Source organism: Nerophis lumbriciformis, linkage group LG22, assembly GCF_033978685.3.
Source record: "Nerophis lumbriciformis linkage group LG22, RoL_Nlum_v2.1, whole genome shotgun sequence".
Taxonomy (NCBI): Eukaryota; Metazoa; Chordata; class Actinopteri; order Syngnathiformes; family Syngnathidae; genus Nerophis; species Nerophis lumbriciformis.
This window is the reverse complement of record NC_084569.2, coordinates 15,172,788-15,190,178: the sequence shown is the minus strand read 5'-3', so window position 1 is coordinate 15,190,178 and position 17,391 is coordinate 15,172,788. Positions and strand designations below refer to the sequence as shown.

Genomic DNA, 17,391 nt, shown 5'->3' with positions numbered 1-17,391 from the left:
TTGGAAAATATCCAGTAACAAACGTGACTGCATCATTCACCTCACTGCGTCATACCTTTTAATTAAATTAATTAGTGTGACCACTAGGTGTCGCCAAAACACAAATTAACTCTCCACTTCAAAAGCATAAATCTGTCATAAAGTTAGCATTTCAATACCTACCATTTTTCTCTGAATAATTTCACTTGTTCAACCCTTTTCTAACATTGCACATTGAAAACCAATACAAGCATGTACTTTTATGCCAAAGGGAGAGTGTTCTTCATACCTACCATATTCTGTTTGACTTATTTTACTTGATCAAACCTTTTCTAACATTCCACACTCCAAAATAATACTATGATACCTGCTAATATCGTAGCGCATTAATATTGGTATCGGCCAACACTCAAGGTTTTAACAGGGGTATCAAATCGGAAAGAGAAAACTTGTATCAGGACACCTTTAACAAAAACTGCTTAATGTTTTTCCATGAGGTTTTGGTGCAAATCTGGATAAAGTTGCATTGCTAGATATAGTTTTTCCTTTCAAATGAATAGAAAGCTAGACCAAATGAGATCCAAACAAGTTAAATATAAATAATCTTCAAAGTGAACAGAGAAATGGGAAATGGTGCAGGAAGCTACAAATTTGGTAGAAGATATATTGCTGTCTCTTTGATGTGCCTTGTTTTTCTTTTCTTTCTGTCCGCGTTGTGAAAATAAAGTTGGTTAGTCTAATACAGCGTTAAGGGTTTGAGGTCAAATGAAAGGCGACCCGGTGGTTTTGAGAAGGGAGCGATATAAGGTACGTCTGTGTTGTGTTTGCTTTGGAACTGCATATGGTTTTCCTTTTTAAAGGGGTACTCCACTGAGGATTAACAAACCCCGACCACCACCGGTCAGAGACATTTTGTTGTGTGTTGCCATAGTGACAGGAGTTTACATGAACTCAGTGGAAGTGAATGTTATATACCGCCATGCCTATTGGTGGGCACTGCAAAAAAGCAGATTAATACGACCGCCGGGAAAAAGAAGCCTCTGTTTCATTTCAATATCACAATACAGAGCTGTTCCAAATAATGCAAAACATTCATAAATCAGCACAGTACATCTTCTTTATGCCAACATTTGTCACAGATGACAGCTGCATACTACTCTTGCTGACACATGGCGATAGATCTAACCTGACGACAGGGTGTTTATTTTCCTGACGCCATAGCAACTTGAGTGGCTGCGAGGTATCTGTCGTTTTTGCCCTAGCTCGAGTCGCGTGTGTAATGCATGTATCCAGTGGTGGACAGATGCACACAGTATGTAATGAGGCCTCTGCAGGAGCTTGTCCAAGCCAATGAAACCAGGTGTAACTCACTTGGCTCCAGGTGTCCACCTAGTTATTACCTCACGCTGATTTTTCCGCTCTCTTTAGCTCTGCCGACATTTTTAATGGTTGTTTTTTTGCCCCTGTTGTGTAATGTGCTTGTCAGAATGTGTGTAAGCATACTGCAGGTTCACTTTTATCTACTATGTGAATGAATGAGGTCACAACATTAGAATAGTATAGAATAGAATACCTTTTATTGTCATTGTTATACTGTGTACCTCAGTAAAGTTAGCAGCTTGGTTGGATATGTAGCATATTAATAAAATACTATATTATTCCAGGATCAGGTAGGAAGGTATGGCAAGCAATGTGCAAATATAGCAAAAATTATAACAATATTTTGCTGTATTTACATGTTTTGTGCAAATGGCTCATGATATCACCGGTAATTTTGGGGATTAGGCAATAATTGTCACATTTCACACGTAAATACCGGTATGTATGTTTCTTGTAAATGTGTGCTGTACAAGTTTGTCTTAATTAGTAGTGTCTGATGTTTTTAGAAACAAAGGTAAAAGGCACTATTTTTAATCAGGCTTTCATTTTAAGCTAGGGTTATAAAAAATAACGACTTAACTCACGTGATTAATCAAAACAAATTATTGCATTATCATTGACAGTGCATCCAGGAAGTATCCACAACGCTTCACTTTTTCCACATTTTGATATGTTTTATCCTTATTCCAAATTATTATATATTTATTTGTATCCTCAAAATTCTACACACAATACACCATAATTACAATGTAAATTTTTTTTTAATTTTTTATTTTATTTTGCTAATTTACTAAAAAATAAAAAAATCACAGCCTTTGCACAATAGTTTTTTGATGTACCTTTGGCAGCAATTACAGCCTCAAGTTTTTTTTAAATGCAATGCCACACTTATCTTTAGGCAGTCTCACCAATTCCTCTTTTCCCATTTCTCATTGCAGCACCTCGCAAGCTCCATCAGGTGAAATGGAAAGCGTTTGTTTTCATCCAGGATGTCTCTGTACATTGCTGCATTCATTTTAATATCGTCAGGGAGTTTATTAAGAACCCGATGGTCACTCCGTCAGAGCTACAGCCTTCCTCTGTGGAGAGAGGATAACCTTACAGATGGACAATGCAGCAATGTACAGAGACAACCTGGATGAAAACCAATGCTTCTCATCTAACCTGATGAAGCTTTAGAGGTGCTGCCAAAAGGAATGGGCGAATATACCCAAAGATAGGTGTGCCAACCTTGTGGCATCCCGTCCGGCTGCGGGGAGTCTCGGGGGCCCTCGTGGCGGGGCGTCCCGTCTTTCTACCCGCGTCGGGTGTGGTCTCTCGCTGTCCTGAGGGCTGGCTGTCCCCTGCTTGTCCCATGCCTTGTCCTCTGCCGGGCACGTCTGTGTATGGCCTGCCGCTGGCCCTGCCGGGCGGCACGATGCAACCCGGCTCTGGGGTTCCTGTTGCTAGCAGGCCTGGCTGCGTGGGGCAGAGTGGTCCTTTGTTCCCTGGGCACCGCACCTGCTGTTTTGGGTTGGGCTCTCTGGGTTGCTGTGGCCGTACTTTAGCTCCCACACAAATTGGGAGACAAAATATATTGTACATACAAATTCACATACACACAATTATTCATACATATACACACACACATATATTCATTCATTCATAGTTCGTCATTCATGTCAAATACAGTACATACATACACACACACGGTGCATACATCCACATGCACTTTCACTTTACAAATATATATACACCTATTGTACATATACAAGCACATGTGCATACATACACTCATGCATACAATCACGTTTCATCAAACATATATTAATGTTGTTCCTCAGGGGAAACTGGGTAAAACACGGCCCACTGACAAAGCTTAACCTATTGTGGCTATAACAATCTACAAGGTTAATACAGTTCGCTTTTCTTTCTTCCCTCCATTTATCTGCTTTCTTTTGTAATTCAAGTTATCATTACATATATGTATTGTTGCATTTGAAACACTTTTATTGTTGATAATAGAGATAATTAATGTTATTTGTTATCAATATTGCTATTTCTATTGGTATTTGTATTGCTCCATTTATAGTTCAATAATGTTCATAGTCATTTCTGTGTTATTAATATTTACTTAACTAACTGCTTCTCTGCTATCATTTTTCGTATCATATTTGTACATATTGTATTTGCTAATGCTGTTCTGTTGTTTTTGTTGTTGTCGTTTTGGTTGTTTTTGTAATTGTCTCTGTCTTAATCCCTGCAATTTCCCCCTCTGTCTTCATTTTTTTCTCTTTCTATCCCATCCTGCTCCATACCGGCTGCGCCAAACATTAATATAAATCCATTTAATAAAGTCAAATACAAATAAGGCAACAAGAGAAGTATGCCACACTTTTGTAAAGTAAATATGTACAGCAAATAAGGGCATCTACAACAACATGATTTGCCTGAGTGGCTGGACAGGACAAAAAAAAACCTTGTGGCATCGTATTCAAAAAGACTGAAGGCTGTAATTGCTGCCAAAGGTGCATCAACAAAGTATTGAGCAAAGGCTGTAAATACTTATGTATATGTGATTTTTTTTTATGTACCTTTTTATTTTAAATACATTTGCAAAATAAAATTAAAAAAAAAAAGGATTTTCACATTGTCATTATGGGGTATTGGCTGTAGAATTTGGAGCACAAAATTTAATGTATTCCATTTTGGAATAAGGCTGTAACAAAATATGGAAAAACTGAAGCACTGTATTCACTAAATATAAATCACTCAATTTACTTTGACTGTACATGCTCCTTTACCTTAAGTGCAGATGATTACCTGAAAGGCAGCACTGGTTGTTATACGGTCAGTGATCACATCAATGCGTACACCAGCACAAAGGCTCAGCATGGTATACTCACTTGTGAATTTCACTTCCAAGTACACCCAGATGGGACTTTAGGTAAAACAGTTTTGAGCAAATGGTGTGCATTTAAGTAATACATTTTTTTAAAAAGTTCCCTAAATGAAATTCTGACAATAAAATTGCATTTATGTTCAAATATAGGTGTCTTTTTGAAGTTAATTTAAATTATACAAAAGAGTAATACATTTGATGAATCGTGATTAATCCAAATTCAAAAGTGTGATTAACCATTTTTTATTTAATTATTCTCTGACCGAACTATTTTAAAGTCTGAAGTTCTTAGTTTTTTATTCTGTTTTTATATATAGCAATTAAGCAAAACTGCGTCATCCCACCTCAGAGGTGGTGGGATTATCTTGGCAAAGAAGAAGTGCTCACCAACACAGATTTAGACAGATTTGTGAACAACAATTGAGAGGAATAGGTCTTTTGTCTATATAGTATAAGTTTTAGATAATTGAGTTCAACTAACGAAGAATGGGAACAAATACCTGTTGTGTTTATATTTCTGTTCATTATATGTAAAAGGATGGATGGATGGATGGAAGGATATGTAAAAAGCAACATTTTTTGTACATCTCTATTGGGCCTCATTGGATTGTAATGGTGTATCTATTTAATTAATTGGAGCTCAATTACCGGTATGTATCACAGAGCCTCAGGTATGTTTACAATTCATTTTCAATTGCTCAGCATCTCTTCTTTAACTTGTTTTCCTGCAGACACGTGCCAGTGATTTCTCATGTAAGTGCCGAGGTCAACAAGTGTGTCTGTACAAGTATGAGTGTACCTCTCAGCATCTCCCCATCAACAGACTAGCACAGTCACCACCATTTAACCCTAATGACAGGTTAGGAGTAGACTGCCATTTGGATGGAAAAGTAGTGTTCCCCTGTGTTAACATGGGAGTTAAAAGTTGAGCGGCAGGATTTGGCCAAACCTGACCGTATGTGGTTGGCTGGATGGCCGTACACATTATTACACAACTTCACCTCCTCCTCTCGCTTTTTTTCCAGGTTGTGTACTTGGAGCAGTTGCTGTGCTGCGTGAATGTGCTGCTGCGTCAGTGTGATTCAGACTGCGGCTCGGTCAGCCTGCAGCTGCTACAGGTGCTGGTCACCGTCCAGAGCCTCGCCACCGGGCCTCACATCAGCGAGAAGGTGAGAAAATACCCCATCCGTTTCATTTAAAGAATGTTTTATGATTCAAGGCAGCTATTTCAGGAATGCTCCTGCTTCAAAGTGGGCATGACAAACAGTGTAATTACCCACTTGGCCAAGGGGCGCTGAAATTGCACCTTTGGAATGGAACTTTTAAATTCAGTCTTAGGTGAAAGGAGGTGGGTGAAAGGCGAGTCGAACAAATAGAAGGGGAAAAAAACACCTCAAGCAGAAAAGATTGGCGTTTCTTAGCAGGTGTGTGACATCCGTCTGGTCTGCTTGTGTCACAAGAATTCATGTGTTCTCTCTAAAGAGACAGACAGGAACGGTGACAAATGAAGTCAACACAATCTGAGGTCAGTTAGCAAGGATTTGACTAGCAGACACCACAGAAGCCACCAACGCGTGTTTACATCAGTCTGCATGTTAGAATGACAGGGAGGCGTATTACAGCGCAGCGTGAATAGATTATGAATAATAGGAAAGCATTGGTGGGCCCAGAGGAAAAGTAGAAGACATTTCCCAGAATAGGGGGAATATTTTTCCCATCAGTGAACAGCTCAGGGTTGTCTTCATCCCTATTCATCCCTGGGGGACTATGATGGCTTATGAAGTGCTCTAAAGGTCCGCTAATTATTTACACTCCTCTCTCTTTCAACTTCCTGTCTCTTAGCTCACTAGTGTGCATGTGTGTCTGTTTGACTGTCTACGTGTGCGCTCGTGCATGTTTTGTCAGAGTCCTTTGCTTTTTGGGACATCCTGTGTGCGTGACATGCCTGTTTTTAAGTGATGTTATGTGTAAGACCTTGTCACGTCTTTTTCCCATGGCTTTACATGTAAAACTCACAACACAAACTCTCCATCCACCAGATTCACTTCATAAGCACTTTTTGAGCACTTGTAAAGGGGAACAGCACTTTTTTGGAATGTTGCCTGTCATTCACAATCCTTATGAAAGACAAGAACACATGTTTTTTTATGCATTCTAAATAGTAAATCAGAATCAGAAATACTTTAATAATCCCCAAGGGAAAATTTAAATTTTGCAAATGTATTAAAAATAAAGAATCACATGTACATAAGTATTCACAGCTTTTGTTCAATACTTTGTTGATGCATTTTTGGCAGCAATACGATGCCTCAAGCTTGGCACAACTATCTTTGGGCAGTTTCGCCCATTTCCTCTCTGCCGCACCTCTCAAGCTTCATCAGGTTGGATGAGAAGCATTGTTTTTTATCGAGGATGTTTCCGTACATTGCTGCATTCATCTTTCCCTCTGTCCTGACTAGTCTCCCAATCCTGCCACAGAAAAACATCCCCCACAGCATGATGCTGTCACCACCATGCTTCACTGTAGTAATGGAATTGGCCTGATGATGAGCAGTGCCTGGTTTCCTCCAAACATGACGCCTTGCATTCACACCAAAGAATTCCGTCTTTGCCTCATCAGACCAGAGAATTTTGTTTTTCATTTCAGTTTTATGTTGGCCAACTTTTTTTTCCCTGAGAAATGGCTTTTGTCTGGCCACTATACCATACAGGCTTGATTGGTGGTTTGCTGCAGAGACGGTTGTCCTTCTGTAAGGTACTCCTCTCTTCACAGAGGATTGCTGTAGCTCTGACAGAGTGACCACTGGGTTCTTGGTTTCCTCCCTGACTAGACTAAGATGAATGCAGCAATGTACAGAGACATCCTGGATGAAAACCAACGCTTTTCATCCAACCTGATGGAGCTTGAGAGGTGATGCAAAGAGGAATGGGCGAAACAGCCCAAAGATAGGTGTGCAGAGCTTGTGGTATCGTACACAATAATACTTAAGGCTGTAATTTCTGCCAAAGGTAGGCTCTGAATACTTACTTGCATGTTTTTGCATCATTTTTTTTAAATATAATTTTGCAAAACATTTTTAAAAAACATTTTGACATTGTCATTATTGGGTATTGGCTGTAGAATTTTGAGGACAAAAAAAATCATCTATTCCATTTTAGAAAAAGGCTGTAACAAAAAAATTTGGAAAAAGGTGAAGCCCTTTGAATACTTTGCGGATGCACTGTACCCCAGAAATGTCGGAGAGGGGTGTATTTAGTCAACTGAAGAGAATACTTCTCATTTGAAGTCTATATGAGTTGAAACCATAATTTGTAAAAATGCTTGTGTAAGGGTTGCGCAACACCCTAATTATTAGTAGTTGTGCGAGCCCTTTTTTTAAGTTGCAACTATTTAACTTTGCTTTTTTGGCATTAATTACTGTAAGACCACCGAACTATGCACCTTACTTCTTGTTTAAATTGTATATATTTCTAATTTTTGCATTTTTTTCCTTGAACACCTTATTTTTTTTCCTTTTTTGCATTGATATTAGTGATGCTCTAATTTTATTTTGCTGATGTATAATGACAATGAATGCATTTTATTATATTCTATTGTTTGTCAGACATGATTTGTGTCTCCTCAACCCAGTTCTCATGGGTTGATTGGTTTAAACAAATAAAGCCAAGACCCGAGGGTTTGTGGACAGACTTTGAATTACAATTAAGTCATTTGTGTTCCTTCTTTTTTATCATTTATTCAAAATTCAAGCGTTTCCAAGAAAACCTCAATACATAGATCTCTTGCACAAGTTGCAACTTCCCTTTGTTGTGGTCACACTATTCTTTTCAGCCTTTTAACGTGTCTCCCTCAGGCCCTAGAGAGTGTACAGACCTTATACAAGGTCCAGGGCCTTGCCTCTGAGATGGAGCTCTACAGGCAACACATGGGCCAACTGCTGGACTGGCTGTCTGTCTCCGTGAACACCTGGTCCAGTTATACCCCACACAGGCTGCAAATGCACATCATAGTGGTGCAATCAGGTGAGAACTTACATGAGACAACATTGTCTGATGGTGATTTCCAGAAGCACACTGCAAAAAACATATAATCTCGTTAATGTTTTTTTATCAAGCATTACTTCATTGCGCACCCTTTCCCCGAAACAGGTTCAGACACAAGCCCTTACATCATGTTTTAAACATTTAGCTGTTCACACATGATCCATCATTGAGGCAGTGCATCAAACCCTCCAGCTGTCAAAGCAGCAGAATACATTCTCTCATTTGCAAAGAGAAAAACACCACTTTCCATGCATCCTCAGTAGTAGATTTATTGCAGTATGCCAGTTTGAGATGAATGCTTTGTCAGTCATCCGGGAAGAAATCTGCAAGGTTACTCAATCAGAAATCTGTCATTAGCACCAGTTAGCTTATTGACATTTTGTAAATCCCTGGCCCTCTCTCTTTCCAGCTTATCAGTGTGTCTCAGCAGGGCCTAAATTAGAGGGTGTGTGTGTGCATGTTTAATAGGGCTGACACTCACTGTCTGTGGCGCTGAGACCTTCTCTTTAGCTGCGTCTATGCCATTTAATCCTCCATCATCAGCACCTCCTTGTGCCACACTTTCATCTGCATCCCTTCTTCCCTCCCTTTCCCCTCTCTTTCTAACTGACTGGGCAGCTGGGTGCCCCAGTAATCCCCTAGCAAACAGACACACACAACCGGTCCACTCGCACTGTGATCCCAACACGGGTCAGGACATCAAACAGCCCAACCGCCGCCTGCTCTTGACCTTCTCTTGGATCAAGGCCACTTTGAAGGCCAATTGTGAATGCGCAACTTTTCATTTGTGCATTTGAATGGCGCGCTATAAGCCCTCCAGGATTCATAGCCAGGATGTATTTTTGCAAGAGAAGGCTGCAACGGAGTGTGGCTCCTGTGTTTGATGTGCATATGTTTCGGGGATGTATGTCGAACAATAGGCTGGAAGCAAACTTTGATCTTTTTGCTTGCTCATCAGCTCTTCCAGCACCTCATCTGTTTTTGTCAGAGACAAGAGCCTCTCATATCCTTCAAGTTGCTCAGCTGAAATGAGACCGATCATTTTTTGGTGAATCTTTTATTTCCCCTTTAGCCTGGTACTTGACTCCAATACTTGACAGTAATGATACCCATGTTTCCACCGAGCAGTACGGTACAGTTTGAAGTGGTAAACTCCGATGTGGCTTGTGTTTTCCACCACAGGGAGGATACCAAAACCCGCATCAGCTACAGTACATAAATAATGTGACGTCATACAGAAAACACACTAACTTCAACGCAGAAGAATATCACCTGACTTTTTTCTAAAATACGAACATCTATTTCTTTATATCTATACATATTTAACACACAAAGGTGACTACCAAACAATTAACAGACTACAGTGCCTCTGCATACCGGTACTTAGAAATTTGATCAAAATACGCTTTTAAAGTCGCATTACCATCAATTCTTATGATACTTCAGTGAATATCTGAAAAAGATCTCCTTTTGATTTTTCGTTGGTGTTTTTGTGATGCCATCATAAAAGAGTACCAGTGATGATCGTGAGAAAATGTGATGTTGACCGTAGAACAGGAAATAGCTTATTGCATATTGGCCCTAACCTGACTCTCGCCAGATCCTTGTAGTTCGCTGAGCTCAGAATCAGAATCAGAATCAGCTTTATTGTCATTACGCAGGGTAACAAGATTGAGGCCATTCCATACAGTGCGATGTGTGCATGCTCGAAAAACAATGTGTAAATATATAAAAATTTAAAAAATATAGAAGTGCAATGAATATAGGGTGAAATGAATATATACATGAAAAAAACAGGGTGGTTGGTGGAATGGGTTATTGCACCGAAGAGAAGGCAGTTATGAGGGACAATGGGGCAGTCCGTTCAGGATGGTTATGGCCCTGGGGAAGAAGCTGTTCTTTAGCCTGTTTGTTTTGGTTTTAATGCACCTGTAGCGCTTCCCAGAGGGCAGCAGGGTCTGGGCTCGAAGGCATTGCAAACTCCTTCAAGATAGCAAAAAATAATGAACCAATCAGGATCGCCGGGCGGGATTTCATAGATGTGACATAGCGCCGAAGCGACTGTTTGTCAAACAACAAGAGCAGCATGCAGCCCTCGCTGCTTCGTGTGCTGACATTGATTCTGCTATTGCAACTGTTTTGTCTAATCTATCGAATACTAATTCTTTAAAAGATGAACAGAGAACAGTTTTGAAGGCATTTATTGGTGGCAAGGATGATTTGGCTCTTCTTCCGACCGGGTTTGGATTTCCCAGCGTCGCTCTCATCAGCGTCACGGGTTGATTTCGATGTGAGTGGTTAAAGTATCACTTCATTCAAGATAACGGACAAGTGGTTTATCCAATTACATACAATTATTTTTTTTACAAGGCCCCACCTTCTGAAATACTGTACATCTCCTATTGAGAACTCCCAGATCCTTGTGTGGAGCTCGGTGAACTACAAGGATCTGGCGAGATTCAGGTTATTTTGGCTCTGTCCTGGCTACTTGATGATATCGTTAAGATTTGAGCACTTGTGAGTAATTGAACTCAGCTGTCTACAGAAGGGTAACAAGACCTCAGCTGTAAGAACTTAAGCTACATTCAAGCATGCTTGTCAGTAATATTTTGAAGTTTGGACATCTGTATTATAAAAAAAAATATTGCAAAATAACAAATAGTCGATTAATCAAATACAGCGGTACCTGGGCTTTTGTGTTTAATTGGCTCTGTGGAGAAGCTCGTAACTTAAAATATCCGTACCACAAATCAATGTTACTCATTTAAATAGATTGACATCTATTGATTCTGTGCTTAACATCTAGCATGGTTTTAAATAGGAAAAACATACTTTTAGATCAGTGGTCTTCAACAGGGAACTGAGACCCCTAGGCGGTACAGGGAGGTACTGCAAGGTGACCTGAAATAATTGACTAATAAATGATAATGATAAATGGGTTGTACTTGTATAGCGCTTTTCTACCTTCAAGGTACTCAAAGCGCTTTGACACTACTTCCACATTTACCCATTCACACACACATTCACACACTGATGGAGGGAGCTGCCATGCAAGGCGCTAACCAGCACCCATCAGGAGATAATAAGACATTTATTTTATAAATATATATTTCTATATATATTAAATATATATTTTTCCCAAATAGAAATGTCTTTAAATACACATCAACAAGAATCCAACACACTGTAGTGAACAAACATACAAAAAAGATATTCGCTACAGTACTAGTTGAAGCGTGCGCGGCGGAAGGTTACCGTTGCCTGTGTGTGTCACACTGCTATATGCGCAACGCTGCACTGTGTGCTCATTACTTCGAATCAGAAAACTCACACACAGTTTTACAACTACCTTGAGGAGATGACAGCAACGGCACTTTTTTGTCAACTTTTTGGACTTCATATCTTCCATGCAAGAGTGTGACATGGAAGTGAAAATGAACATCATAAAAAGCCAAAACAGATAAAACAGCCTATAAAATTAGCTGCAAATGTGTGTGTGTGTGTGTATATGTATATATATATATATATATATATATATATATATATATATATATATATATATATATACACAGTCGTGGTCAAAAGTTTACATAGACTTGTGAAGGACATAATGTCATGGCTGTCTTGAGTTTCCAATAATTTCTACAACTCTTGTTTTTTTGTGATAGAGTGATTGGAGCACATACTTGTTGGTCACAAAAAACATTCATGAAGTTTGGTTCTTTTATGAATTTATTATGGGTCTACTGATAATGTGACCAAATCTGCTGGGTCAAAAGTATACATACAGCAATGTTAATATTTGGTTACATGTCCCTTGGCAAGTTTCACTGCAATAAGGCGCTTTTGGTAGTCATCCACAAGCTTCTGGCAAGCTTCTGGTTGAATTTTTGACCACTCCTCTTGACAAAATTGATGCAGTCCAGCTAAATTTAAAGTTAAAGTATCAATGATTGTCACACACACTAGGTGTGGCGAAATTATTCTCTGCATTTGACCCATCACCCTTGATCACCCCCTGGTAGGTGAGGGGAGCAGTGGGCAGCAGCGGTGGCTGCGCCCGGGAATCATTTTTGGTGATTTAACCCCCAATTCCAACCCTTGATGCTGAGTGCCAAGCAGGGAGGTAATGGGTCCCATTTTTATAGTCTTTGGTATGACTCGGCCCGAGTTTGAACTCTCAACCTACCGATCTCAGGGTGGACACTCTAACCACTTGGCCACTGAGTTTGTTGGTTTTCTGACATGGACTTGATTCTTTAGCATTGTCCACATGTTCTCAATGGAGTTTAAGTCAGGACTTTGGGAAGGCCATTCTAAAACCTTAATTCTAACCTGATTTAGCCATTCCTTTACAACTGTTGACGTGTGTTTGGGGTCATTGTCCTGTTGGAACACCCAACTGCGCCCAATACCCAACCTTCGGGCTTATGATTTTAGGTTGTCCTGAAGAATTTGGAGGTAATCCTCCTTTTTCATTGTCCCATTTACTCCCTGTAAAGCACCAGTTCCATTGGCAGCAAAACAGGTCCAGATAATAATACTACCACCACCATGCTTGACGGTAGGAATGGTGTTTCTGGGATTAAAGGCCTCACCTTTTCTCCTCCAAACATATTGCTGGGTATTGTGGCCAATTTTAATTTCATCTGACCACAGAACTTTCCTCCAGAAAGTCTTATCTTTGCCCATGTGATCAGCAGCAAACTTTAGACAAGCCTTAAGGTGTCGCTTCTGGAGCAAGGGCTTCCTTCTTGCATGTTAGCCTCACAGTCCATGGCGATGCAAAACACGCTTGACTGTGGACACTGAAACCTGTGTTCCAGCAGCTTCCAATTCATTGCAGACTTGCTTTTTGGTGGTTCTCAGTTGACTCTTGATCATCCTGACCAATTTTCTCTCAGCAGCAGGTGATAGCTTTTATTTTGGCGTCTTAGGTTGGTGTTATTATTTATCGACTCATCTTGCTTCAGTATAGAGAATATGCTCATAGTGCTTCGCCAATTCGACTACATTTACACCTCAAGTCATGTTTTCCGATGTTGACTGTGTTCTTCCCGTCAGCCATGTTGTAGTTTTTAGTGCTTTTATATCAAGAGTACTGACAGATATAAGTTCAAGTTATACGCTACATTTTTAATAGAAATGTAAACAGCAGAAGATGCATGTGCATGTATGAGCCAGTCTGCCCCACAACAAGAGGTCTGAAAAAAAGAATGAGCTTAATGACTACAATGTCGTACTACAATGGCGAACTCTTGCAAAGCTCTTCGTGTAAAACGTTCCTATATATGGAAATATCCGCTGACGTCACCAAGAGGAAAAACCTCCCACATCGGGTCCAATTCCAAACGGCTCGTTTGGAACAAATTTGGAAGATGGCAAGATTGTTTTATAAATATCTCTGCAATACCTCCATGGTTTGATTTCAAATTTCTGGAATTTATGAGAATCCCGCATACTCAAAAACAGGTATGAACAGGTAAGAACATTTGGTTTTGCATAACAGGACCCCTTTAATTCAATGACTACGAGAAATGTATCAACATTAATATCATATCATCAGTATCATAAAGAACATATGCATTTTAATTTTTAGGAAGTACAGTATTGCATTTCATTTTTACGCCGATGATTGCCAGATTTATTTTCCCATGGCACAAAATAACACGGTTCAACATCTTATTGACTGCCTGCACGACATCAAAGTCTGGCTTTCAGCTAACTTCCTGAGCCTAAATGAAGATAAAACAGAAGTTATGTTGTTCGGTCCAAGTCGCTCTCCCTCCCCCAACGTTGACCTCGGCACTCTGACCCCGTATCTCAGCGACTGTGTCACAAACCTGGGGGTAAAGTTTGACTCAGATTTTAAATTCGAAAAACAAATCAGCAGCGTCGTTCAAAAAAGCTTTTATCAATTACGCCAAATAGCGAGAGTGAAACCGCTTCTATCAAGACATGATCTTGAGAAATTAATCCACGCCTTTATCTCGACTCGTCTTGATTACTGTAATGCCCTGTATGTAGGCATTAACCAGGCCTCCCTCGCCCGCCTGCAGCTCGTGCAGAACTCTGCTGCTCGTCTGCTAACACAGACCCGCAGACGTGAGCACATCACCCCTATTTTAGCGTCCCTTCACTGGCTCCCTGTGCGTTACCGAATCAATTTTAAACTCCTTTTATTTGTTTTTAAATGTCTAAACAACCTCGCGCCAACCTATCTCTCCGACCTCCTTCAGCCTTACTGCCCCACCCGATCCTTAAGATCAGCCGATCAGCTGCTGTTGACGGTCCCTGACACAAGGCTGAAGCTTAGAGGTGACAGAGCTTTCGCCGTTGCTGCTCCCAAGCTCTGGAACGACCTACCCCTGAGTGTTAGACAAGCCTCCTCTCTTCCTGTTTTTAAATCTCTCTTAAAAACATACTTTTATTCCATGGCTTTTAACACTGAGTGATACCCATCCTGCAATGGCGCCCCATAATACACCTGCTGTGAACCTGTTTTTATGTTTTTTATGTTTTTATTTATTCTATTTTAATTATTTATTTTTTATCGTGTTCTGTTTGTGTTGTGTTGTGTTTGCTCGGTACTCGTTTTATCTTTTAACCTGTTCATTGTACAGCACTTTGGCTACCCCTGTGGTAAATTTTAAATGTGCTTTATAAATAAAGTTGATTTGATTGGATTTGATTTAATATCATTTGTATGGCTACATTTTTAGTGTATATTTTATGGGCTGCTGGACACATGAATTGACACCTCAGAAGCTCTATTGAATTTTGTTCACACTTCAGAAGTTTTGACTGTTACAAAATAAATTCACTGCTGTTCTCTGCTGTGATTCTGACCTTGGCCGACACACCCTTTGATTCAAATGTTCCTGTCTGCCATATCTCCTCTTGTGGTTGCACGCCACCCATTGAACCCACTCAGGATATCCGCCGTCTCCTCTCTTGCTTTGCAATTGAACAGTGCACGGGCGCTTATCAGGCATTACACACAAATGTAGGGCTAAATATGGCTCTGTAAACATGGCGTGTGTGTGTTGGTGAGTGTGTGTGTGGGCAGTGGTGCGACTGGGAATACTTGTTGTGTGAGAGTCTCACTTTTCCTGTAATAGACACTTGTTTGGAAACACTGTTTGACACAAGGACCTTTTTATGTCTCATTTCCTCAGGGCACTGTGTGGCGTGTATGTCACTGTCTACCGACTCTATTGATGTCTCAATAACCTTTAGTCAATGCTACACTAAATATCCTTTGAGTGTGCTGGCCTTGTCTTCTTTTTACCTAAGGGCATTTAGGATCTTGCAAACTTGAGAAGACACACTAATAAAAATGAGGAAGGTTTCCAATATAGAACAGAGAAGCAGTTTTTAAGCTGTGTGTACAATGTGTTGTTTGTTCCATGCAGAAAGTGCACAGCAGGTGAAGAGCATGTTAGTAAGAAATATGATGTATATATATCCGTGTGTGTTATAGGTCCAGTTATTGGAGAGTTTGTGAGCCAGTTGATGCCTTTGCTGCACTCCTGCCTCCAACCAGAGCGAGACCAAGAGATGAGGATGAGCATTTTTACCATGCTAGCTAAGTTGCTGCTGGACAGAGGCAACACGTTGGATTCCAAAGGGTTAGATCTCCCACACACACGCACACACAGAGTCAGGGAAACAACCTTTAAAAGACACTTAAAGGGGTTGGATATGTTTCATGTTAAACAATGCCATAGTGTCAAATCATAAGGTTCATGCATTTTGACGCAGTTTTGGATGCCAGTCTGTTTGTGTGGTTTTGGTGGCTACAATGTGACGTGACCGCAAGGTGCACATACAGTGCATCCGGAAAGTATTCACAGAGCTTAATTTTTTTTCCACATTTTGTTATGTTACAGCCCTATTCTATAATGGAATACATATTTTCAAATCACACCTGCATAAGTATTCACAGCCTTTGCTCAATACTTTGTTTAAGCACTTTGGCAGCAATTACAGCCTCAAGCCTTCTTGAATACGATGCCACAAGCTTGGTACACTTAACTTTGGGCAGTTTTGCAGGTTGCTCCTTGCCCATTCCTCTTTGCAGCACCTCTCAGGTTGGATGGGAAGCATTGGTTTTCATCCAGGATGTCTCTGTACGTTGCTGCATTCTTTGTTCCCTCTATCCTAACTAGTCTCCCAGTTCCTGCCGCTTTAAAACATCCCCATACCATGCTTCACTGTAGGGATGGTATTGCCCTGGTGATGAGCAGTGCCCGTTTCCTCCAAACATGATGCCTGGCGTTCATGCCAAAGAGCTACATTTATGTCTCATCAGAGCAGAGAGTTTTGTTTTATATATTCTAAGAGTCTTTCAGGTGCACTTTGGTGAACCTTTTACAAAGAAATGTCTTTCGTCTGGTTTCCTGATTGGTGGATTGCTGCAGAGATAGTTGTCCTTCTGGAAGGTTCTCCTCTCTCCACATAGGAATGCTGTAGCTCTGACAGAGTGAACATCAGGTTCTAGGTTTTCTGTCTGACTAGATTAAGATGAATGCAGCAATGTACAAAGACATCCTGAATGAAAACCAACGCTTCCCATCCAATCTGATGAAGCTTGAGAGGTGCTGCAAAGAGGAATGTGCGAAACTGCCCAAAGATAGGTGTGCCAAGCTTGTTGCATCGTATTCAGTTCAGTTCATTTTATTTCGGTCATGCATACCAGGTTACATTGGTGTACAAACAAATGTTGACAGTTTTTATTTCAACATGTCCGAAAAAGAGTGGCAAGAAGCAGAGCTAAATCCTACCACCTCTCCAAATTACAACAATCCTCAGAGCAATATATATATTTATGATTTTGTTTAATCCTTGTGTTCAGTATACACCACTTAAAGTTGTTTTCACATTGGGTCTCAAGGCGAACCCGGAACCTGAACACAGTCTCGCGTCCACAGATGAACCCAAACCTGACCTCTGGCCGCACACGCCCAAAAGTCCAATGACCAGGGCCCCCGACACATCCCATTGTTTGAGCCTCTTGACAAATTGTGACAGCAATTGTGAAATATTTGGTGGTACACAGAAACAAAACAGCATATGAATCATTTATATATACTATGTACAGCTAT

General features: G+C 40.4%; 1 protein-coding gene across 1 annotated transcript in view; it reads left to right on the top strand.

Annotated features, from left to right (window-relative positions):
• The window catches only part of LOC133615524 (dynein axonemal assembly factor 5-like), a 61,559-nt gene that overhangs the window by 21,567 nt on the left and 22,601 nt on the right, over positions 1–17,391 (top strand). Inside the window, exons 7-9 of the mRNA XM_061974166.1 lie at positions 5,266–5,409; positions 8,095–8,263; positions 15,768–15,915. Coding sequence (XP_061830150.1) covers positions 5,266–5,409; positions 8,095–8,263; positions 15,768–15,915 — 461 coding nt within the window. The remainder of the gene's footprint in view (positions 1–5,265; positions 5,410–8,094; positions 8,264–15,767; positions 15,916–17,391) is intronic.